This window comes from Pipra filicauda, unplaced genomic scaffold (genome assembly GCF_003945595.2).
Source record: "Pipra filicauda isolate LSUMZ 115617 unplaced genomic scaffold, ASM394559v2 scaffold103_size3290846_pilon, whole genome shotgun sequence".
NCBI lineage: Eukaryota > Metazoa > Chordata > Aves > Passeriformes > Pipridae > Pipra > Pipra filicauda.
This window is the reverse complement of record NW_024103474.1, coordinates 3,047,723-3,070,664: the sequence shown is the minus strand read 5'-3', so window position 1 is coordinate 3,070,664 and position 22,942 is coordinate 3,047,723. Positions and strand designations below refer to the sequence as shown.

Sequence of the window (22,942 nt, the reverse complement as noted above, 5' to 3'; positions counted from 1 at the left end):
GAAGGCGAAGGAGGAGTGGGGAGGGGGCCAGTGCTGTTTGCCTGTCCCAGTGGGGAGCCCCTCACAGGGCTACCAGCCAAAAATCTGCTGGCAAAGCAGGGCCCGAACACCAGGAGAGGGGGCAGAGACTGAGACCGGCTTAGCAAGGATGCTTTTGTCCTTCCTGACAGGCTGCCCACCCTTCCCCCACGGCATTAAACATGCTTCCCAAAAAAAACCACGCCTTCTCCCACCCTGCTACCCCTCTAGTGTCATGGGAGTGGCAGCGAACTTCTGCAGACTGCCAACAAGCTGCATCCTGCCCTGCTTCTTCCCAGGCTGGTCCCCACAGCAGCCAGCCCCCAGGCCCCCTCCAGCCCTCCTGCAACAGCAGGGCCTTGGGAGCACCTGGAGGGGTCTTGAAAATGTGAAGGTCACTGTAAATAGTATTTGTGTCCACTGTGGTGTTGGAGCAAGCAAAAAAAAAAAAAGGAAAGTTTTCCTTTTGATTGTTTTTTTTTTAATGATTTCTGTGTGATGTTGTGCTTTCCCGTGTGGATGTGTAGCCGTACTCACTGACACTAGGCTCCTTGCTCCTCTAGCGTGTGGGTAGGACCCATGGGTTTGGGAAATGTACACTATTTATGGTCCTTCCTCCCAGTGCATCTGTCCACTTTTGTTAAATTTCAATAAAATTATTTGTAGAGCCCACAAGTCCAAGAGCTGTCTTACTGGGGAGGGTGGCTGTGCCAGAGGGGAGGTGGGTTTTGCCGCCAGCACTTCAAGTCCCTTGTTTTTCAGGAGGGGGTGTCTGTGCACATGTGGCTGAGTTGGTGGCGAAGGACCTGTGGGTAACAGCCATTTCCAGGTGCCCCAGTTGGCACATGGCATTGGCAGGAGCTGGTGGCTTTGTCAGGCTGTGACTTTACTTGTAGCTGCCATAACATCCTTTAAATATATAACTAAAGTGTAATATATGTAATTTCCTTGTTCAGCCCCAAGGGTTGGAGCTCAGGACCCTGTGTCTTCCAGTGTGGGGAGGAAGGTTTGGAGGTTTGAAGGCAGCCCAGCCTCAGGCTACTCTTCCCATGGCTCCGCCTGAGCCTCGCGGGGGGGGGGTGGGGTGTGGATGGAGGATCCGCCTGTCCGCTCCTTCCTCGCCTGTCCTGCCAAATCAGTGTCTCATTAATCACGGGGGCCTGATGACTTCCAGGCCCTGTGCCGGGAAGCCTCCTGTCCCCCGAGTGCTGCCGGCTGTCCATGGGACGAGTGTGATCTCACTTTGTACCCCATGTCCTGTCCCTGACAGCCCTACAAATGTTTTCCTGTGGCCACCGTCACCTCTCATCATTTCCTCTGCACAAGCCGGCTCGGAAATGAGCCGCTGACGAGAGCTGCAATGAGTGAGCAGTCGGCTTGTCCTGCCAGTGCTCCGGCTGGTGGTGGGTGAGGCTGCGGGACTTTAGCCTGTTGATCCATAGCAGCCCAGGAGAGATGGATGGATCATGGTGGCTTTGAAGGGTGTGATGGATCATGGTGGCTGTGCAGGGTGTTATGGCTCGGTGAGGTTCCACAAGGCAGTGGCTATGGATCTCTGGCTCCGTGAGCATCTCCATGTCTGCCGGGCCAGCCCAGTGCCCTCCTGCTGCCCCTGGGGCAGGGCCATGCCTGGAGCCCCCAGCCCAGGGGTGCAGGCAGGTGCCGACCTCCCCTTCTGGTTTCATGGCTGCTCCATCCCCAAGCTGAACTCCTTATGCACCTTGCCCGGACCTGTCTGGCGTAAGCGGATGTGACTCATGCCCCGTTATCTTTATCTGCACCGTGAGGGATTCCCATCCTCCTGGCTGCCTGCAAGGAGCAGCTCGCCTGCTCAGCTCACCCAGGGCACTGCCCACCGCTGCCGCCTGCACCCTTCTCCTCTCTCGCGCCCATCTGGGAATGACTTAAAATGATCTCATGCTCGGCAGGGTGGATCTGTCCAGCTGCCCCCTCCCAAAATCTAGAGTCTTCTGGAAGCGAGGAGGGAAACAGAGTCAGGCAATGCGGAGCCCCAGTGAGGGGACAACAGTGAGAAGCTGCGTCACACTGAGGACTTCCAGCAGTGGAAAGCTGTGACCCCTCCGGCCACCCCGCTGCCGGGGGGGCTGGGTACCTTCGCATGAGGAGGATGGAAAATTTTAGGCGTTTCTGCTGCTGGCGAAGGGAGCCTGTTTACTGCCCAGAGGGGAAGGGCAGCGCCTGCAGCGCTGGGACTGCTTGGCTCCCCACGATCTCTCCCAAGGGTTTTGGCAGCCAACGCCCGGCCAGTGGCTGACCTTCCCTGCCCCTATCCCAACCAGTGCCTGGTGTTGCCCGCAGGCTGGGCCGAGCTGTGGCATACAGCCTGGATTCGGAGTGGCCAGCCTGGACATGGTGCCCATCCCTGGCAGTACTGTCACCCTCTCGGTGGGAGCTTCACCACAAAAGCTGGCACCCGAGTGGTGTCACTAACTGGAGCCATCTGCGGGTGCCCGCGGACAGGGCTCGGCACTGGCGGCAGCAGGGGCTGACACCGAACAATGCCGGGCTTGGCTCTCCCACCCGATCCCTGAGGAGCTGGCGGGCGGCTGGGGAACGTTTCCGTAGATTCAGCCCCGCTTCCTTCCCCTGTCAGCCCCGGCACACCCTCGCTCTCCAGTGCTTCCTCCACAGGGCACCCCAATGGCTCTCAGCCTGCCGAGGCCAGCCCTGGCCAGAGCAGGCAGGGGACAGGCAGGACACAGGTACTGCCACATGGCTGATCCCTGAGCCCTGTCTGTCCCTCTGCCCATCTGGGGGGACCTTCTGGAGCCTCAGCAGTGCCCCGGGAAGGAAGGTCCCCCAGCCCTGCTGCTCCCATGGTCCCGCTTGTCCCCTCTGAGCAGGAAACCCACGGGGTCGTGGCTGAGTCAGCAGCACCGATTGCCCCAGCCCCAAACAGGATGTCCTGTCTGGCACGGCACCACCCCGGGGTCACCGCTGTCCTGGGGACACTGCTGTTGTGGGGACACCACTGTCCTGGGGACACCGCTGTTGTGGGGACATCGTTGTGCTGGGGCCACCACCGTCCTGGGGACATTGCTGTTGTGGGACACCACTGCTCTGGGGACACTGCTGTTGTGGGGACACTGCTGCTTTGGGGACACCGCTGTTCTGAGGTCACCACTGCCTTGGGGACACCAGCTACCACTCTGGAGTCACCACCATCCTAAGATCACCACTATTTGGGGGACAACATGATCCTGGTAGAGCATCTTGGGGTCACCACCATTCTGGAGTCATCATTTTGGGGTGATGTTGATCCTGGGAACATCACCACTCTGGGGTCACCACTGTTTTGGGGGCACCATGATCCCACAGTCATCACCACCGTGGGGTCACCACAGTTCTGGTGTTACCACCGTTCTGGGGTCACCACCGTTTTGGAGTGACCACGATTCTGAGATCACCACCACCCTGGGGACATGACATGATGCTGGGGTTACCACAGTCCCGGGGCCACCCCTGTTTTGGGGTTTCGGGGTCACCCCAGTCCCGGGTTTTGGGGTCCCCTCGCGCCCGCCCCGTGCCCCGCAGCGCCCCCTGGCGGCCCCCGCCGCGGCCCCGCCCCGCCCCCTTCCGCCGCGTGGGGGGGGCGGGTCCTCCCGGGCCATACCAAACGCGTGGGGACCGGGGGGGTGTGGCTCCGGTTGCCCGGTGCGGCGGTCCCGCGGAAGTGTGTGTGTGCGGCGGGGCTCCGCCGCCAGCCCGCGGCCCCGGAGCCCCGCGGCGGTCGGCGCCGCCAGCCCGGCGCGGCGCGGGCGGGGCGCGGGGCGGGGCCGGGCGAGCCGGGGGCGGCGCCCCCGCGGGTGGTGCGCGCCGGGAGGTTTAAAAGCGGCGGCGGGGGGAGGCGGCGGCGCTGGAGCCCGCGGCGGGGGATGGCCTGAGGCGCGGTGAGAGACGCGCGGGGAGCCGAGCGTGGCCGCGGGGGGCCGCGCCCCGGCGCTTTGTCTGCCGGCCGCGAACAAAGGCGGCACCGCGCCGGCACCCGCGGGAGCGGCGGGGAGCGGGAACGGGAGAGGGAGCGAACGAAGCCGCTGGGAACCGGGATTCCTGGGAGCCAGCACTCCCCCGTGGGGCTCAGCTCACCTCTCTGCCGCGGGAGGGGCCTTGGGTCGGGGTCTACCTTGGGGGGTGCGGGCAGACCCGCCCCTGCCTGCACCCCCGGCTGCCTGCCCCGCTCCTGACCCCCGTCTCCCGCCGCCCCCAGGCCCCGCCGGGCAGGATGCGCGGGGGCTGCGCGGCGGCGGCGGCGGTGCCCTGGCTGGCCCTGCTGGCCCTGGCCCGGCAGCCTCCCGAGAAGCCGTCGGCCGCCCCCCATGTCACCCGCCGCCCCTTCCTGGTGGCCTGGAACGTGCCCACCCAGGAATGCAAGCCCCGCTACCAGGTGGAGTTTGACTTCAGCATCTTCGATCTGGACGCCTCCCCCAACGAGGGCTTTGTGCGGCAGGACCTCACCATCTTCTACAAGGAGCGCCTGGGGCTCTACCCCTACTACACCCGCGAGGGTGTGCCCGTCAATGGCGGTGTCCCTCAAAACAGCAACCTGCCAGAGCACCTGGCCCGCCTTGAGGGCGGCATCACCAAGTACATCCAGTCGCCCACCAAGGAAGGGCTGGCCGTCATTGACTGGGAGGAGTGGCGGCCTGTCTGGGCTCGCAACTGGAAGCCCAAGGACATCTACCGGGAGGTGTCACAGAGTCTAGTGTCAGAGCGTAACAAGGACTGGCCCCCCGAGAAGGTGAACAAGCAGGCAGTGTTTGAGTTTGAGTCGGCTGCCCAGGAGTTCATGGTGAAGACCCTGCGTAAGGCCAAGAGCATCCGACCCAAGCAGCTCTGGGGGTTCTACCTCTTCCCTGACTGCTACAACCATGACTACAGCAAGAACAAGGAAAGCTACACTGGGCAGTGCCCAGACGTGGAGAAGACCCGCAATGACCAGCTGGTGTGGCTCTGGAAGGAGAGCACAGCGCTCTACCCCTCCATCTACCTCGACCCACTCCTGGACTCCACTCCCAACATCCGCAAGTTCGTGCGGGCACGGGTGATGGAGGCCATACGCATCTCCCAGCAGCACCACGACAACTACTCGCTACCTGTCTTTGTCTACACCCGGCCCACCTTCATCCGCAAGCTGAATGTGCTCAGCCAGGTAGGGCTGCACCACAGGGACATCCTTATCCCATGCCCTGGGCATCTGGGCTTTGGGGTCAGCTGAGGTGGTTCTGCTGCCAGTGTTCCATCTTGCTTCCCTGGAGCAGAGTGACTCTGGAGACTGGTGTCTGCCCTCATGGTGCTACCATGGCTGTCTCCATATGGGGTGGGGAGCAGCACCCTTTGGCATGTGGCTGGCCCCAGGAAGCAGGAGGGGTGCCCAGCCCTGCTTCCTTCCCTTCAAGAGGTGTCACCGTGGGAGACCCCCTCAGCTCAGCCCCTCTGTGGCTGGATGATAGGATGCCACAAACTGCTTCCATTAGGTATGGGGTGTCTGGCAGGACTGGCACCAATGGTCACCATTGCCAGAGAAGTGCCTGGGAGGTACTGCAAGACTCACAGGTCCTGGCAGCCAGGACCCTGGGGTATGTGAGCTCACAGCCCCTGTGCTGTGCTGGCTTAACCCCTGAGGAGGAGGGCAGTGTTGGGAAGTCTTGTCCCCAAGGAGCTGGGACAGTCCCCTCTCCTCGTGGCTTTGAAGCAGGGGTGGGTCTTGCCTCCTCGGCCCTGCAGTGGAGGCTTTGGAGCACACTGTGCTGGGAGTGTGGGTGCTGTGTGGGGTCTGTGGGCACTAACCAGGCTCTGTCCCCACAGCTGGACCTGATCTCCACCGTCGGAGAGAGTGCAGCACTGGGTGCAGCCGGGGCCATTTTCTGGGGTGATGCAGATGATGCCAAAAACCGGGTAGGTTTGGGGTCTGCGTGGGAGGTAGATGATGGGTGAAGGGCTCACCTGCCCCCAGAGGAGGACCAGTGGCTGAGCTGTCCTCTCCATCTGAGGTGCTTCTCTCCCTGTGTCACACGAACACGTCCCTGGTGCTCCCTTTCCCCTAGGAGTTGTGTCAGACTTTGAAGAACTACCTGGAGGGGGACCTGGGGCGCTACATCGTGAATGTCTCGACAGCGGCAGAGCTCTGCAGCACAACACTGTGCCAGGGCCAGGGACGCTGCCTGCGCCAGGACAGCACTGCTGATGTCTTCCTCCACCTCAACTCTACCAACTTCCAGCTGCGGCGCCGGGATGCAGACCATCCCAAGCACCCCCTCTTCTGGGTCGAGGGCCAGCTATCCTCTGCTGATATCCTCTTCCTACGGACCCACTTTCACTGCCACTGCTACCAGGGCTGGCAGGGCAGTAGCTGCCAGACGCCCACTGGCCCTGGCAATGATGCCCCTGGGCCCCTGGCACCACTAGGACTTGGGGTGCTGTTGCTGCTTGCAAGCTGGTGCTAACCCCCCCTGGACTGAGCTGCCCCTTTTTGTGGTGTAGGGGCCTATTTAAGATATCACTACCCTGCCTGGGAGGCAGCTTGTTATGAGGGCTGCCCCTCACTGTGAGGGGCAGAGCTGTGTTGCCCCATCTCTGCCCTCCCTGTTGCAATGGGGATGGAGGGAGGAGGGGGGCCCCTCTCCTGTTGTAAAGAGAGGGATGGGGGCAAGAGGGACATGGGGGTGGGGAGTGGGTTCTGTGTGGTGCTGAGCCCCTGTGTGCTGCCCCACACTCAAGTGCTTTACCTCGAATAAAGCTGGTCAGAGGGAGAGGTTGTGGGCTGATTTGGGGCGGGGGGGAGGCTACGGGTCACCCAACTGCCAGACGTGGCCACCGTGGGGTGGGAGCGCTGGCGGTGGGTGTGCAGCTCGGGAGAGGTACTGCAGGGTGGGAGCTCTCCCGGTGGGGCCGGAGCCGCTCGGGGAAGGCGCTCCGAGGGGGGAGCTCCCGGCGTGGAGCCGGAGCCGCGTGGGCAGCCACGGTCGGGCCACCCACGTGGAGCCGCGCTCGCCATGCCCCGCCCAGGCTCCTCCCCCTGCTCGCCGTGGCCCCGGCTCTGCGCCGGGATTCCCCGCCTGGCCCCGCCCTCAATCCCGGGACACGCCCCGGGGCGCGGGCAGTGTTGGGGCTGCGGGATGGGAACACCCCGGGAGCGGGATCCTCGTGGGGACAGCCCTGTGCCGCGAGCGTCGCTGAGCTCCGCTGTCCCGTGCCACGAGTGTCCCCCAGCAGTGCCCTGGCGCGGCTCCCTTGTCCCCGTGCCACTGTGTGCCCGGCGCAGCCCTGCTCTGCCTGTGCCCGTGCAACCCCTCCGGGTACTGCTCTGCTCTTTGCGGTGCCCGTGGGCACGGCCCGGCCCCGCGTGGCACAGCCGCCTTCCTGCCCGCACCCCTCGGCTGCTGTGCCTATCCCCGCCGTGCCCTCCTGTGCCGGCGGTCCCCAGGCGTGAGTGTCCCCAGGACGTGCCCTCCTGTGGCTGCTGTCCTGTGTTGTGAGCGTCCCCAGGCCGTGCCCTCCTGCGCCACCCCGGGCTGTGTCCTGCCGGGTCCTGCTCGATGCCGTGAGCTTCTTCCCAGCAGTGCCCTCCTCCCGCCAGCTCATGGCCGTCGCTCTCCGCTTCCCCAAAGGCGCCCGCTCGGCTCAGCCCACGTCCATCGCCGTGACCTCCCTTCCTTCCCCCCCGCCTCCGCGTCCGTGTCTGTTTGTCTTTCCAGCCCCACTCCTCGCCGGCCAGTCATGGGGTGTTGACTCTGCGCATTCCTTCCCAGCCGAGCCCGCCGCCGCCAGTCATTAAGCGGGGCTGACACACGCTGCTGTCCCCACTCCGAGGCCGCTGTGCTGGGCTCCAGCTGCTGATAACTTCGGGGACTTTGAGGAGGCAGGAAAGGTGACCTTGGGTGACTGGCACCGCTTGGGAACGGAGGTGCGGATTAACGCCGGTCTCAGCTTGGGGATAAAAGCATCGACGTCTGCCCAGGTCCTGGCTCTCCCCAGGCAGCTCCGGGACTCACCCTGATCCTTCCTGCACCATGGCATTGGCGTGGTCCTGCTGGGTCCTCCTGCTGCTCCTGCCTGCCCTGGCCCACACTGGGGGGCCTGGCCCTGTCCTTGTCAACCGCCCCTTTGTCACCATCTGGAACATCCCCACGGAGCGCTGTGCCGAGAAGTACAATGTCACCCTCAACCTGGAGGTCTTTGATGTGTTGGCCAACGACCAGGAGTCCTTCACCGGGCAGGACATCACCCTCTTCTACAGCGACAAGTTGGGTCTCCTCCCCTACTACACGTCTGAGGGGGTGCCAGTGAATGGGGGACTCCCCCAAAATGCCAGCCTGGAGGCTCACCTCCAGCAGGCCACCCAGGACATCAAGGTGACCCTGCCCAGCCCTGCCTACAGTGGGCTGGCTGTCATTGACTGGGAGAAGTGGCGCCCGCTGTGGATCCGCAACTGGGATTCCATGAAGATCTACCAGGAGAAGTCGGAGGAGCTGGTGCAGCAGCAGCACCCGCAGTGGCCCCCCGAGGAGGTGGAGGAGGTGGCCAAGCAGCAGTTTGAGGAGAGCGCCCGTAATTTCATGACCGAGACCCTGCGGCTGGGCGAGAGCCTCCGTTCCAACGCCTACTGGGGTTTCTATGGTTTCCCCGACTGCTACAACAACCACTTTGACAGCCTGCCTTACAATGGGACATGCCCAGAGGTGGAGCAGCAGAGGAACAGGAATCTCTCCTGGCTCTGGAAGAGCAGCCGGGCACTCTACCCCAGTATCTACCTGCCCCTCTCCCTCAATGGCACCAACAAGGTGCTCCCCTACGTCCGGCACTGCGTGGCTGAAGCTTTCGCTGTCCAGCGTGGCGTCCTTGACAGCGGCATCCCCGTCCTGCCCTACTCTCAGATTGCCTTCGAGCTCACTGTTGACTTCCTTTCCCAGGTAATGGGGATGTGGGGATACTGAACAGCTCTTGGGCTGATGAGTTGGCACTGGGAGTCTTTAGCTCTGCTGGGGCTGTGTGGGGGCTTTGGACACCACTGACTTCTCCTCTCCTCATGGGTGCAGGAGGACCTGATGAACACCATCGGGGAGAGCGCAGCTCAGGGTGCTGCTGGCATCATCCTCTGGGGCAGCCTCAACTACAGCGCCTCCAAGGTGAGTGCAGAGGGTGGCACCACATCCCTGCCAGCAGGGACCCCCAGTTCCTCAGCTGTGCAGGGCTGTGACACCACATGCCATTGCAGGAGATGTGCCTGAGACTGAAGGACTACGTGGAGGGACCTCTGGGCCACTACATCGTCAATGTGACGGCCAGTGCCGATCTGTGCAGCCAGAGCCTGTGCTCCGGCCACGGGCGCTGTGTGCGCCAGGAGAACGAGCAGGGCTTCCTCCACCTTGACCCCTTCCGCTTCACCATCGATCTGCACGCTGCCAAGCCCTGGCTGGTGGCTCAGAGCCTGGAGTCTGGTAATGATGTCTCCCAGCTGGAAAAGGAGTTCAGCTGCCAGTGCTACAATGAGTGGCAGGGACCGCGCTGTGACACCCAGGGCTTCTCCGAGTGACCCACCCCAAGGACAGCAGGTTTGATAGGGTGACCCTACCTTGTGTCCCAGCACTCTCACCATGGGGTTGGGAGCCTGGCTGTGGGGCTGTTAATAAAACCAGAAAGCACCCACAAGTGTCTCCTTGTCTTCTGCTGCAGCACATTTTGGGGTGGGAGGGTCCCCCAGCAACACCAGTGGTGTGTAGCGATGCTGCCAAGGGCTGCACTTTGGGATGGGGATTTGAGGGTATAATGCCTCAGAGAAACCACCAAAAAAAAGAAGAAAATTTATGGCAAAAGACATAAGAAAGGAGATGACAGGGCAAGAGGATGAGAGGGGAGTGGCCAGAGAGTAGAGGTGATGGGAGTGAAAAGATGTGCCTGTGTGGCTGTAGCTGGAGGAGTGTGTTCTCCAACTCCTCATCAGGCAGAGAGGAGTGGAGTGAAACCTGTGCCCCCACTTTGATTTTCCCCTGGATTACCATATGCAAACCAGTTCAGCCCTCAAATGATATGCAAAACCACCCATTTCCGTAACCCAGGACACTGACTCAGCCATACCTATTTTAAAGCAGTTGGGAAAAGGCATGAAACACTGATTCCTCAGTCCAGCTGAGATAAAGATGTTGGCATCTTCATCTGAATGTTCAGCGTGGGGTGGGGGAATCATACTCAGTTCTCTGTTCTTAGGCCCTAATTCAGGTAAACTCTATCCATGTTGGGACTGTGCTGTATAGCACTGTGTGTTTACTGTTCCCAAACATCTGTTCTCAAGATGCTCTGTAGGGCACAAATTTCTTTCAAAAAGCAGTTACTAACACCAATGTCCTGTCAAGAAGAACTTGGGATGTGAATGCCCCCATCACTCGTATGGACCCCGTCAGTGATAACCAGTATTTGATTTCTGCAGACTTACTACAGCCAGCCTGTTCATTTCTTATTATTACCTTGAGGAGTATCTGAGGATATGCCACTGGAGACATAATTAGACCTTTGGATTCCCCAGTCAGAGCTTTCAGAAACATGCACTGGGTTATTGCCAAGCTCTTTGCCAAGCTGGGGGCCCCTGAAAAAAAATTAGTCATAATTGGATTTTGGCCCAGAATTAATTGTTTTATCTAATTCTTATAGAGATAGCTCGGTAAATGTTAGGTGTAAATGTTGGAAACAATATTATCTTAGTATTTTTTATGTGGAATGTGATTTAACTTAATGAACACTCAAACATGCTCCTCCCAAGTTTCAGGGAATCTGATATTTGCCCTCTATTAAATGCTGAAACTGAAAGCAAAGTTCACCTTGCTATTCACACAAAGAAAATTACCATGAATTTCAAGTCGTCTTTATGCCTGGAAGGGATTGGAGCTGTGTGCCTGTAACTTCAAGTAATTTAATATGCTTTAAGTGTTCAGGTACTGAATATTTGGTGCATACTTTGGGGCTGGTTTGGGGTTCTCCTGGGCACAGTATTATCTCAATTCATTAACTGAGCTAAGCATTGGGGTGGGCATGAGGAAAGAGATGTTTCAGAAGCCACAGGAGCCCTGCAGAAACCCTGTCTCTAGGTGTGGGTTTGCGTCTTGCCTTAAAGAAAAGTGAGGCTGGAAACTCGGGCCAGCTCTTTCTCTTGCTGTTTAAATAATGCAAGCCCGGGCATGAATGCAGTTTGTCGTTTTCAAATAATAGTTTGAAATGTGTAAGAGGATTTGTTTTATTCATCCTGCTTATTGTAGCTATTCCTCTGTCCTTGCCTCTTACAGCATATCTAAAGACACCCAAGACACTGGATTTCATGTAATCTAGCTTGTCTTGCTCCAGACTCCGAGGAATAGAGACTAGAAAGACACTGCACATGGTGCCAGCAGGCAACTTGGAAGCATTGAACATCTGCTGGGTTGTTTTTTTCCAGGTCTGAGAACCACACTACGCCTTGTACACGGGTAGTGCTCTGCAAATCCACGGCAGTGCCGGAGCGAGCCCACGCTCGATGGATGTGCTGGAGGGGAGCCAGCAGCAATCCACAGGTCTTTGTGTGCTTCACATTTCTGGCTGCTCCACATCTCTTGGGTGGGATATGCTTATGGTGCTGTCATGGCAGCTCCTGTTTTCTGTGCTCAGGATGAGCGAGAAACCTGCTGTGTGCAAAGCTCGCTCGTCCACTGTGTTACGGGGTTCACACTAAATTGATTTCTAGGCTTTTTCCATGTGCTGCTTCAAAAACTAAGGGAAGTGGGTCACTTAAAAACTATCCTTACATTGCCTAGTGTTTCATTTCAACAATTGGCTATTTTGTGTCTAGGTTGCTTAAGCCACGTATCTCCAGAAATAATTTATCCAAATTACTTATCATGGTTTACTATCCCAAACAGAGAGAATTGAACTGCTGATGCCCTGAAGGATTGTTTTGCTATCTAGAATGAAGATGCTCATAGTAAGAAACCTTTAAATGCTTTGAGATGACTAGGACATAACCTACACCTTACCCTTTAGCTAAATTACTTTAAGTCTTGCATAAAACGGAAGAAAGCCCTCCCAAAAGATCCACAGGCTTTTCAGATACAAGCAGGAAATTAGAGGCCTATTAATAACCTAACAAGGAAAGTTCTCCTCTGCCTTGTTCCCTGACTAAAACCCTCAAAATCAATACAGACAGAGAAATTTTCCACGTTTTTAGAAGTTGGTTTAGTCAGACGCTGAGATAATGTTTACAGTTTTGTCTTGCAGTAACAGCCCGCACCTGTGTTTAGATGATCAAGGGGGTGACCATATTTTGAGACCTCAGGAGTTGCTTTAGGGCCCCACTAGTTATAATTTGCTGTTGCACTTAACTTCATCCAAAGCTTTGGACAGATGCCAGAAACAAAATCAGGTAGATGCCAATAGCATTGAGGGTGTGCGAAAGGCTTCACTGCTTTCCTGTTAATTCTTTAACTAAAGCTTGCCACTTTTTTTCCCACATGCAGTGTCAAAGCTCTCTTCTGATTACTGTTTCAAAAGTGAAACATTCACCTCCTACAGAAATAATTTCCAGATCTTGAATGCAAGACCCTGTATCCCAAACCCCCCTCAGTGTCAGCTTTGCTCACTCAGAGCAGTGCTGACTTGAACACAAGACCTTTGAGCTACCAGTTACCTAAAATGAAAGTGGATCTTTCTTACAGTCTCTTTGTGTTTTGTGTTGGAAAATTACCCACTCCTTATCTTTTCCCTTGCGCAGGTATTTCTAGAAAAGACCTGAAAAGATCTGAAAAACCCCCAGATTTCAGAAAGATCTAAAATGTTCTTCAGAGGCTGTTGCCCTGGATTTGACATTCCTAATTTCCGAGCACTAGGAGGGATATCAGCCTTCATTCCTCTGATTCAACAGATTGCAATTTCAGAAGATCCTTGGAAAAAAATGTAAGCCCTGAAGCACGGGTTGTGGGCCCTCAGCAAGTGTTTAAACATTCAGCACAAACAGCAGACCTTGCTTTAGGTTATAAAAACAAAAAATGTGTTGGGAACTTGTCCTACTTTGTTCCATAATTTTTTTAATCTGCCAGTGCTGGGGCTGGGCACCAGAACAGGACTTCCACCACAAAAATGTGGGCGCAGCAGCAGCTCCTTTGTTGTGAGTGCTTCAGGCCTGCCAGAGGCAGGGCTGGTATGTGGGATGCAAGGGCTTCCATGTTTTCTGTCCAGGAAATGTGTAGTTTGTGTTTTTCACTGCTGTGGGGACAGCCAGGGGCAGAACACTCGTGCTATTTGCAGCGTCTCTGCTGCTCTGATTTGGCACTAACTCCTCTCCTAGTTATTTTCCACCCTGGGATTTTAAAAACAGGCTAATCAGTGTCCAGTGCTGGCATTAGTAAGTCAGCAGGAGTGTTATCAACAGCCCAAGGAGGGTCAGAGTAAGGCCTTGTGAGTGATTTCAGTGGAGCCATTCACTCGTGCTCTATGAAACACCTTGCAAACTCATTTTCTTCCAGTGACACGCTAAGCACAAAACCATACAGTGCTCCAAACCCTACTCTAATCTGCTGGAGCAGACTTAAAGCAAACACCAAAGAGTATAGCAAAACATGTTATGTGAACCGTCCTGCATTTGATTATAACTTCTCAGGAGGAAAAATTTGCTTTGATGGGTTACTGGTGCTATTTCCCAATTAAGATACAAATAGTTGTAATCCTCTGGGCAGAGTTTGAGGTTAGTTTCAGCAAAACCAGACCAAGCTGGAATTAAAACAGGGGGGAAAAAAGCCCCAAACTCGGAGACCGAACCTGCCCTCAGTGCAAAGCATGTATTCTTAATTATCTTGTTTGTTTTAATACACACCAGCTGATACCTGCATGCAGCAGATACCAGCTGAGATAACAGGGAGCTCAATATTTAAGGCCTGGCTTTCCTCACCATAGCAACAAATGTGTAAAGAGAGTAAGAGGACACAGATAACTTGCAGCATCCAGCACAGCAAGGGCAGTGTTGGTGGAAGACTGACTTCTACCAGGACATATTATATACTGTCACAGTGCACGATGCAGAACCACAGTGGATGTCTGAACAGAGGAATCCGACGTCCCCTTGGGAGTGTGAGTTGTGCAAAGCTTCAGCAGAATGTACACAGAGGTAGGTGTTTGCTTCCTTGTCTTCAAGGCATCTGGGAAAAGGGGTGGTCTGTGTTTAATCTTATTCTCCTTTTATAAAATAGTGGAGGTGGTGACTCTTGAATGTGGGTCTGCTCTCCCTGCCTGCATGAACCAGCTCTTGGGGCACAAGTGACTCTTCATAGTCACTGGCCTAAAACAGAAGAGCCTCCCAAAGGTACCCCTTTAACTCTGCAACTCTGCCACCCTATCAAAATTAGTTAGATGGAACAGATTTTCTGTCAGAAATCCATGCTGCACACTTAAAAATACCTAGGCTGCTTTTTATTTCACGGGTTGTTCAGTTTGCTCTGATGATCTGCTCGTAGATTTTGTTGAATCAGTGATTACATTCAAATCAAATGAAGTAATTTGGAAAGCTGTCATCAATGCCCCATCAGTGTATGAAACCAGGTGAGCCCAAGAACTGCCACCAAAATCTACTCAGAGCTAATCTTCAGGATGTTGGTCAGAAGGGTCGTGAAACCTTTTCTGCTTCAGTTGTGGCTAGAAGGCATCGTATGAGTGCTAATTTTCTGGTAGCTACCAAAAAAACCCCCTAACTTTTGTTTTCTAAGCAAGAAAAAAGTATTTCTACCTAAGCAGCTTTATCTAGAAATACCTACCAATAACACAGAGTAAGGACATTCATCTTTAGAATGCCCTGGTCTGGGTTCTTGGTAGGTAAATCGATGTCAGATGTAAAATAACAAGGCAGTTAATTGATGAGGAATCCCCAAGTGAGATAGAAGGAATACACATCAGAGTATTCATTTCTATTATGGGCCAAGTATACCATTTATTTCTTCTACTACACAGACATTAGAGGAAAGAAATGCAACACCAATGCAAGCAATTTGCCAAAAATGTGCTTAATATAATATTTATATAATCTTCTTACATGCTGCCTGTTGTGAAGGGGAGCTGTGATTAAAGATACATTTTTTCTTAGTCAAAGGTTATGGAAAATCTCAGTTGTCTGGGATCAGGAAGCAGCACTTGACTACAGCTGCACACACACAAAAACGAGCAGCATAAAAATAGCCCAGCAAACACTCCAGCAATGCACATAACAAGATCCCCCTCTCCCAAAGGGCCTGAGAAAGGCCAGGCAAACTCTTAGGGTCCAACCAGACTGGAGATGAGAATTCCCACTCGCAAAGATAAGGCATCCCAAACATCCAAAGTCTCCAGTCTTGGGGTACCTTAATGTGCTCCTATGCTTCAGGACAAGGATACACCTGATTTTTTTAAGATCTTATAGTCTGGACAGAAAAAAAAGCTCAGAGAAAAGAAAAACAAGGTACAGCGTGAATAGTGACCACAAGGTGACTACATGAATAATTGTATTAACTTTTGCTTGACAGTTCACCAACTAGTTTCTGCTTTTTATCCTTCTCCTGCACACTTAAAATTTGGGTCAAGATTGCAAAAATATCTTTAATAAAACCTCGTGTTATCTGGCTCAACTGATCACAGTGCAGTCCTGCATTTGCCCAGTTTCCAAGAAGTCTAACAAAGGACCTAACAGCTTAAACCTTCCAATCAAGCTGAGGAACTTGACCACAACCTAGCTAAAACAGCTACAAAAATCCAGTTGATTTACTCATCTTCAAGTTATTGCCGTCCAGAGGTAAAAATTATTGGCTCACATTAATGCAGGATAAATTAACCTGTGAAAATAACAGTCAGTAGGATTGGTGTCCCCAGGCAGTCCAGGCCTGCCACAGCCAAGTTCTTCTGATAAGCCTGATCAGATGCTTTCCCTTGCCAAGCAGCCAAAGGCAAGCTGTATTTTTGTGGCCTTTTCTTCAGTTCTTTGAAACCACAAAGCCACATTTAGAGCAAAAGATTTTTCCAAGGTCTGTAAGTGTGGAAATGTTTCCTATTTAATTATTTTTGAGAAGGGCACAGGACTAAGTCAAACATTTTCCGAAAGGGTGACCCAGCTTGCTCAGTCTATCCAAGCACAAGCTAGGATCAAACATCCCAGGCAGAAACTGTGAATATTTACCTTGAATGTTCTTCTGTCCTGCTGAGTTCTCCTAAATGCAAATAAATTGTCAGATTTTTTTTTTTCCCCTCATGAATCGGTTCCTAGTTTCACTTGCCAAATTAACTAGACCTCCCCAGTTTGGACAAAATCCTCAACAACCTCATCAGTGGTTGGCTGCACAGAGCCTGAGCAAAACCCAGGACTTCTAGCAATTCTTGCTATTAATACCTGTACTGGTATTTGCTTCTAAGAACACTTGAGTCCTCAGCACAGTTAGGATCCTGCAGTACAGCCCTTCTGGGAGTGCAGCCGCTGCACAATGCCAAGGAAAGGCTAAGGTGTGCCTTCCCACACAAAAAAGCTGTGGAGGAGGATAGATGTGGTTATCCTCCAAGACAAAAACCACCAGAAGAAAACAGAAGCCTGTTTGATCCCCAGTGAGACTCTGCCCACCAGCCCGTGCCGGGTTACGAGCAGCCTTCGCAACTGATACTCGGGACCTTTTGTTCTGCCAAGAGGAGTGGAAGATTCTGGCTGATACTGAGCTACATCTCTCTGGCCAGGGGGAGAGGAGGGTCACTTTGAAGCTTTTTGCCAACACCAAGCAGTAAGGAATCCTTGCAGCTGGGTGGTTTTCTTGCATTTTTAAGGCTAGGGACAGGAGGCTGAACTGCTGCAGTGCCCAGCCCCCTTGAGCTCCATTTCTGGCCCTGCCTCACTACCTGCTGCTTCACGCCAGCTGCAAAAAAACTTTTTTGTTTTTTTTAAAGAACATGGGCATAAGATTTCACTAAGCCCAGAAACCATGACTAAAAGATGTTTTAAGGGGGGAGTAGACAAGACCAAAGGCCTCTCCCCTACCCCAGGGCTCAGAATCGCAGGTTATTTCTTTCAGAGAAACTCTCAAATGGCTCCAAGATGGAAGAAGTCAGACCAAAACCAGACTTAACTAGATCAAGTTCTGAGCTATGCCACCTGTGCCAGTGACAAATGCTCTGCTCCAGAACAGCACCAGGGACATGGTGGCTGTGTGTACACACCACATCATCCCCCTCCTTCACACTGTTAATAGTGGACAGAAAAGGCCACAGTTACATAAAGTCACCTGAGCTTCTTAAGAAGATAAAGCAAAAGAAGCATTAATGCTTCAGATGAAATCATAGGGAGTTAATAAGGATTAAGTATTGTCCAGAAAGTGGACACGGATGACTTCCACCTCTATGGAGCGCTGCGGCAGCTTGAGAAGCTGTTGAGCTCTAGGGGTGGCACAAGGAGCTGCATCTTTGATGTTTCCCCAAACAGAAAGAAGGTTGTTCCACAGCATTGCATCAACAGTGAAACATTTTTTTCCCCCTGTATTCACTCTTAGTTCCTAAGAAATCAGATTTCCAGGGGAGCAGTTACAACATAGGATTGGAGGAGTGGCAGGGGCTTGGTCTCTCAGCCCAAAGTAACTCAACCCTCACTCTGAGTCACTGCACTTGAAGGAAGTGATACTGAGCATCATACTGAACTCAGCTGCTGGGTTTCCTCATTGCAGGAGGCATCATCACCTGAAGATAAGCATGCAATACTCCCTGTTTAAAAAAAAAACCCAAACACCAACAAACCACCCTTTCCTTCATGTGGCTTAATTTCTATAAAAAATTAAGAAGTTGTACTTTGTTAACTAAAGTTTTAAAGCATCAGATGATCCCCAGGCAGAGCTGGCATGGTTACAATGCTTATGCTACCAATGGGGGTCTGAAACCAGCTGCCCAGACAGCAAACTTAGACTTGATATCACTTGGAGACAGCTTGGGAAGCAGGGCTGAGATGTGTAGGTAGATGAAAAGACATCCTGCCAAGGTAAAGAAAATTTGCATGTGAATTTTAAGCAAAACCAAAATCAAATGAAATCTCACATTTTCATCTTAGAGGGGAATTATTCTGATTTTTCACTATTAAGTGGCTTTAGACTGATGGTTCCTTAATCTTCCTTCATTTTCTGTTTGACCTTCTTTCATCTGCAGTGGTGTTTCCCCCTCCCAAAACTTGTTTGCTTATCTCTGCAGGCCAAAGGCACAAAAAGACAGATAACAACTCTGTCCTGAGCACAGTGCTGCCTCACCAGCTCTTTACCCCAGAGCAGGACGTACAGTGTGATAACAGCTCCAAAGGTTCTACAGACACCTGTTTGTTCATGCCTACTTCAGATGGGCAGCCTAATGAAATTACAAAGCTGTTAGGAAAGGCAACCACAAAAATAACCTGTTCTAACCTGAACAAAATAACACACACATTCAGTATCACCCCAAGGTTGGTATAACGAACTGGAGTATTGTCACCAAGCTCGAGCTGCCATCCCTGTCCTCAGGGATGCTGTACAGCAAGGGCAGGAGAAAGTTGTGTCCCCAAGCATGTCGGTGGCTTTGCCCTGACAATGACCTGAGCACAGGTACAAACTGTAATTGCCCCTATTGGCTTCACCTGGGACCGCTTCGGCTCACTGACACGTGGATCCCAGCCCTGTCTTGTCTCCTTGCCGTGTCCCGGTGGGGTGTGTGCTCTGCTTGGGCCCGCTGGGTCAGCTCTGGGGTCACCTGTGGCTCCGTGGAGAAGCTGCACAGCTTCTGGCGAGCCTGGCTGAGGTGCTTGTTGCTGACCGAACCCCCAAACACACTGTTGATCCCAATCCTCTACCCGGCCGGCTGCACTCGCAGCCAGGTCTGCAAAATGGCTACAGCCGCTCCACCTCCCCCGTCTACTTGGCTTTATTTATTTGTTTGTCTGATTGTTTGTCTGATTGTTTGTTTGTTTATATTTGGCTCGATTTGACCGAACACAAAGCCCCGAGCAGAGAGCGGAGGCACGGCTGCGGTCCCGGCGGAGGGGACGGGCCGCGCCCCGGGAGCCGCCTCTCCGCGGAGCCGCGGGTGCGGTGCGGGCGCGGTGCGGGCGCTCCCGCGGCCGGTCCCCCCTGCGCGGAGGTGCGTGAGTCGCTCCCCTCCGACTCCGTTCCCGCATCCCCCCGTATCTCCGCGGGCGGGAGCGGCGGGGCGGGGATGCCCGGCGGGGCGGGGGCTGCCCGGGGCCGGTCCCTCCGCTCCGCCCCGCGCGGGGCGCGCACACCCGCGGGCAGCTCCGCGGGGCGCCGCGGGCACGACCCTCCGCCAGGACCCTCCGCCGGGCTCCCCGCGGCCGCGCTGGGCCGGTCCGTCCCACCCCATTCCATCCCACTCCACCCTCCGCCGGAGCCGAGGTTGAGCCGCAGATGTGGGGCTGTCGCCGCCGCGGCCGCTTCCCGCAGGGCCGGCGCTGCCGAGGTAGGACCCCCGGGGACCCCCCTGCACGGAGCGGGGCTGGGCGCTTCTGCCCTTCCCACCCCCTGCCTTCCCACCCACCGGAGCTCGGCTTCCCACCCTGGCAGCCCCCAGACCCCGAGAGATCCACGCGCGTCGGGGCAAGGTTGGAGGGGGAAGGTCGTGTTTTCTCGGACCCCCTGGTCGGAATTTTTCCCTTTCAGCTCCACCGAGGAGTGAGGGTGCCCGGCATCTCAGAAGCTCGCGGGGTGGGAAACGGGATTTGTGGCTTCTTGCTGGAATAGCCCAAGGTGTGGAGGAAGGTTTGGGAGATGTAGCGTGGAAAGAGGGAATCGTAGTGTAGCAGTGGCTGTTTGCTTCCCGAGTTATTTTTGGAGATGGCTTGGCTGGGATGAATTTTTTTAACTGTCTGTGGGAAGGCGGGTTTACATCGCACTCCTCCAAGCCTTGTTGCCCTCCATTGGCTGAGGAAGGGTGTAAAACCAGTGCTTTGGCAAATAGTGATCTAACTGGTTACTTCTTCTTCCCTTATTCCTAAGGGCAACACCATAAAACCACATAATCTGCATCTTTTTTATCTTGCTTTGTGAGATTTGGCTTCTGGCTCATTGGGGCCTTCCTTGGAAAGGGCTGACTCTCCCTGGGGATTGAGGTCTGGCATGTTTGTAAGGCACTTTGTGTAATATGGGATGACAGCTGTGACGCAAGTGTACCAAAACTTTTGAACGTGGGCTCCATCGTGGTTATGTTTGGGTGTTTTTCCCCCACTTTCTAAGAAGATTGTGTTACGTAGCCTGGAAGGTAAACCTGGCACCTTCCTGGGCACTCTGGCTGCCATGGGGCAGAACAGGAGGGCAGAGGTGGAGATGGCAGCAGGGGGGTGTTGTACTCAGGTCTGTTAACGGGACTGGGGAGTTTTGGCCTGGCACCCTGAGCTCCCTGGTACCACAGAAAACTGGGTGTCAGTGGGTGTAGAGTGGCTGTGGCTCCTGCCCCGGTGACTCAGAGGATTGCTCTTGTTTACAGCCATCACTTTGCTTCTGCTGGCCTTGTAGTAGGCAGTGTGTACTTTGTCCATGCCTGACTCCAACCCAGGGCATGGAAATGGATTTCAGTGAGGTTGGTGGCTTCAACCTCAGGCTAAGAGGGAGGACTCTGATTCAGCTGTGGAAATGCAGTGATGGGCCATTGCTTACTCATGACTGAACTATAAACCCTCCACTGTTCCTTGGGTCCTTTGCACGGTGCTTGTGCTGGCATCTCCCATGAGCAGGGATTTGTTGACTGTGCCAGGGTAGCTGCTGAAATGGATCCTGCCCTCGCTCCTCCTTGTCAACACCTCACAGCCTGGCTCATGGGACCTCTGTAGCAGGTCCCATGGTGCTTGTGTGGCTCTTTGGAGTGTGAGGAGGTAAAAAATAAAAAGATGTTAATACTGAAGAAACTTGGAGATGCTTAAGGATTTTTAAATCTTTAAAGACATTAATTCTGAATTAAATGTTTTATGTTGACACACGTCAAGAGAAACTAGTTCATATGAGGCAAAAAGACACTAAACTAAGTAGAACTTGGTGTGATCAATTAGGGTCAATTGATTTTGTAGTCCTCTGCAGAGAGCTGAAGATGGGACTGAATAAATACCCGTTGTGAGACTCCTGGTGCTCTTCCAAAGTGTTGCGGAGCAGTTTGCGAAGTTTCCAGTAAGTTTGCTTAATGTGGCCTTACTCAGTTGTGAGGCACTCCCATAATTATGGCTGCAATTAAAAGCAATAACATCCATTTACATAAGATGCCAGTCCTTTTAAATCGCTGCATCATCTAATGAGAGCATTCCTGTAGGGATAGTTATGCAGGATGAGGACCCAAAGCTGAGAGCGTTTTGGTGAGGATTTTGTTTCAGAACTTTTTTGAGGTCATTTGAAGGAAGGATCTGCTATGAAACATGACATTTTGTTATGAAAATGTACTGATTCATAAATATAACCCTTACCAGTAGTAGGACGTTATTGAGTGATTGTAACACTTTATTTTTTTTATGTATCATCCATCTACTTTAAAAAAAAAAATCAGCTTGGTTACACCAGTATTTTTCTCATTTTGATTGCGTCAATGTTCCTTCTGCTCTTGTGAGTAAGAGATTTGGTAAATCCAACTTGTGGATGGTATTTAATTGCTGATGAAGCACTACAGATGTGTTCTGAATTGCTCACTGAACTTGCATGGTTTCCTTGGGGCTTAACCTCTGCGTGTGATGTCCACAGATTTTTCTTTGAGATAAATGGAAATATGAGACTTGAAGTGCTGGCAAACATCATGTACTTGGGAAAAGCTTCAGCTTTCTTCTGAAAGAAATGACCTAGTGGAGTATTCCCATCTTCCCGCTCCATATGTTTTGGTTGGTTCTTTTTTTTATTTGTTTGCTTTAATTTACTGAATTACACAGCTTGTGTCCCCACACCCTGGGTGGGGCAGCTTCTTTGGAAGAGTCACAAGGCCAGTGTAGTAGAAAGGGTAAAAATTCTCAAAATACAACTGAGGAAGCACCAGGCATGAGCCTGAGAAGTGCAGGGTTCCTTGGGTCTGCTCTGGTTTTCCCCAGAAACCATTTTTTCCCATTTTAAGTGAAATAATTAGTCTGTTAACCTTTTCTCACAGGCACAGCTCTTGGCTCACAGTCTCTGAGACCTCTGTGAGGTTAAGTAATTAAATTGTAGAAGGGAGTAAAAGACAATAATGAACTCTAAACTCCCTAGTCTGCCTAGTTGGGCTCTACAACGGCTAAAATTAAGTAATTTAGGTCAATTCCTGATTTTACCTGAGTTTTATCAGGCTCTCAAAGTGAGGATGAGGGAGAGAGTCCCACACTACTTCACACAGGTTGTTACTTCCAGAGGGGGTGGGTTGATTTCAGGCATGATTTGGGCGTGCAGAGGGGCAGAGTCGGGGGGAGCTCTGGCCTGGAGCGCTCCCACAAGGTACCACGTGGGGCCAGGGTGGTTAATAACCAGGCCTGTTCTTGGGCGCCTGCCAAAACCTGGCCCTAAATATTGTAATCACACACTAATTATGAATACTAATCTCCAGACGTATTTAATGCGTTACCGGGCGAAGTACTGACCTTGTAGCTGTCAGGTGGTTGCTGCGTGCACTGTGTTAAGTAAAACCATGGAATGGTTTGGGTTGGAAGGGATCTTAAAGATCATCTCATTCCAGCCCCCCCTGCCAGGGGCAGGGACCCCTAGACCAGGTTACTCTGAGCCCCATCCAGCCTGACCTTGAGCACTTCCAGGGATGGGGCAGCCACAGCTTCTCTGGGCAACCTGTGCCAGGGCCTCACCACCCTCACAGGGAAGAATTTATTCCTTATATCCCATCAAACACTGCCTTCTGTCAGTTTAAAGCCATTCCCCCTTGTCCTACCACTCCGTGACCTTGTCAAAAGTCACTCTCCAGCTTTCTTGTAGCCCCT

At 53.5% G+C, this 22,942-nt stretch overlaps 3 protein-coding genes across 4 annotated transcripts in view; all 3 read left to right on the top strand.

The window, feature by feature from the left end:
* Nucleotides 1-3,933: 3,933 nt before the first annotated feature.
* Nucleotides 3,934-6,778, top strand: HYAL2 (hyaluronidase 2). Its single transcript, XM_027726716.2, has 3 exons — nucleotides 3,934-5,188; nucleotides 5,845-5,934; nucleotides 6,084-6,778. Exons 1-3 carry the CDS (start codon nucleotides 4,262-4,264, stop codon nucleotides 6,480-6,482), a joined length of 1,416 nt encoding a protein of 471 aa, XP_027582517.1. The 5' UTR covers nucleotides 3,934-4,261; the 3' UTR covers nucleotides 6,483-6,778.
* A 968-nt stretch (nucleotides 6,779-7,746) lies between these two features.
* On the top strand, nucleotides 7,747-9,677 carry HYAL1 (hyaluronidase 1). Its single transcript, XM_027726724.2, has 3 exons — nucleotides 7,747-8,948; nucleotides 9,075-9,164; nucleotides 9,254-9,677. The coding sequence occupies exons 1-3, from the start codon at nucleotides 8,049-8,051 to the stop codon at nucleotides 9,569-9,571; spliced, it is 1,308 nt and encodes a 435-aa protein (XP_027582525.2). The 5' UTR covers nucleotides 7,747-8,048; the 3' UTR covers nucleotides 9,572-9,677.
* A 4,378-nt stretch (nucleotides 9,678-14,055) lies between these two features.
* LOC113990906 (6-phosphofructo-2-kinase/fructose-2,6-bisphosphatase 4) overlaps nucleotides 14,056-22,942 on the top strand; it is a 57,056-nt gene continuing 48,169 nt past the window's right edge. The window contains exon 1 of one of the 2 annotated variants that reach the window (XM_039379171.1): nucleotides 14,056-14,158. In XM_039379171.1, coding sequence (XP_039235105.1) covers nucleotides 14,068-14,158 — 91 coding nt within the window. In that variant the 5' untranslated portion in view covers nucleotides 14,056-14,067. Of the gene's footprint in view, nucleotides 14,159-19,311; nucleotides 19,477-22,942 lie in introns of those variants that run through there. The other variant, XM_039379173.1, reaches the window with a different exon arrangement.

Excerpts from the sequence above, each read along its gene's own strand:
- HYAL2 (XM_027726716.2), top strand. The coding sequence starts at position 4,262 with ATGCGCGGGGGCTGCGCGGCGGCGGCGGCGGTGCCCTGGCTGGCCCTG. Across the intron at positions 5,189-5,844 it reads AGCTGAATGTGCTCAGCCAG|CTGGACCTGATCTCCACCGT; the intron begins GTAGGGCTGCAC and ends CTGTCCCCACAG. Across the intron at positions 5,935-6,083 it reads CAGATGATGCCAAAAACCGG|GAGTTGTGTCAGACTTTGAA; the intron begins GTAGGTTTGGGG and ends CCTTTCCCCTAG.
- HYAL1 (XM_027726724.2), top strand. The coding sequence starts at position 8,049 with ATGGCATTGGCGTGGTCCTGCTGGGTCCTCCTGCTGCTCCTGCCTGCC. Across the intron at positions 8,949-9,074 it reads CTGTTGACTTCCTTTCCCAG|GAGGACCTGATGAACACCAT; the intron begins GTAATGGGGATG and ends TCATGGGTGCAG. Across the intron at positions 9,165-9,253 it reads TCAACTACAGCGCCTCCAAG|GAGATGTGCCTGAGACTGAA; the intron begins GTGAGTGCAGAG and ends ATGCCATTGCAG.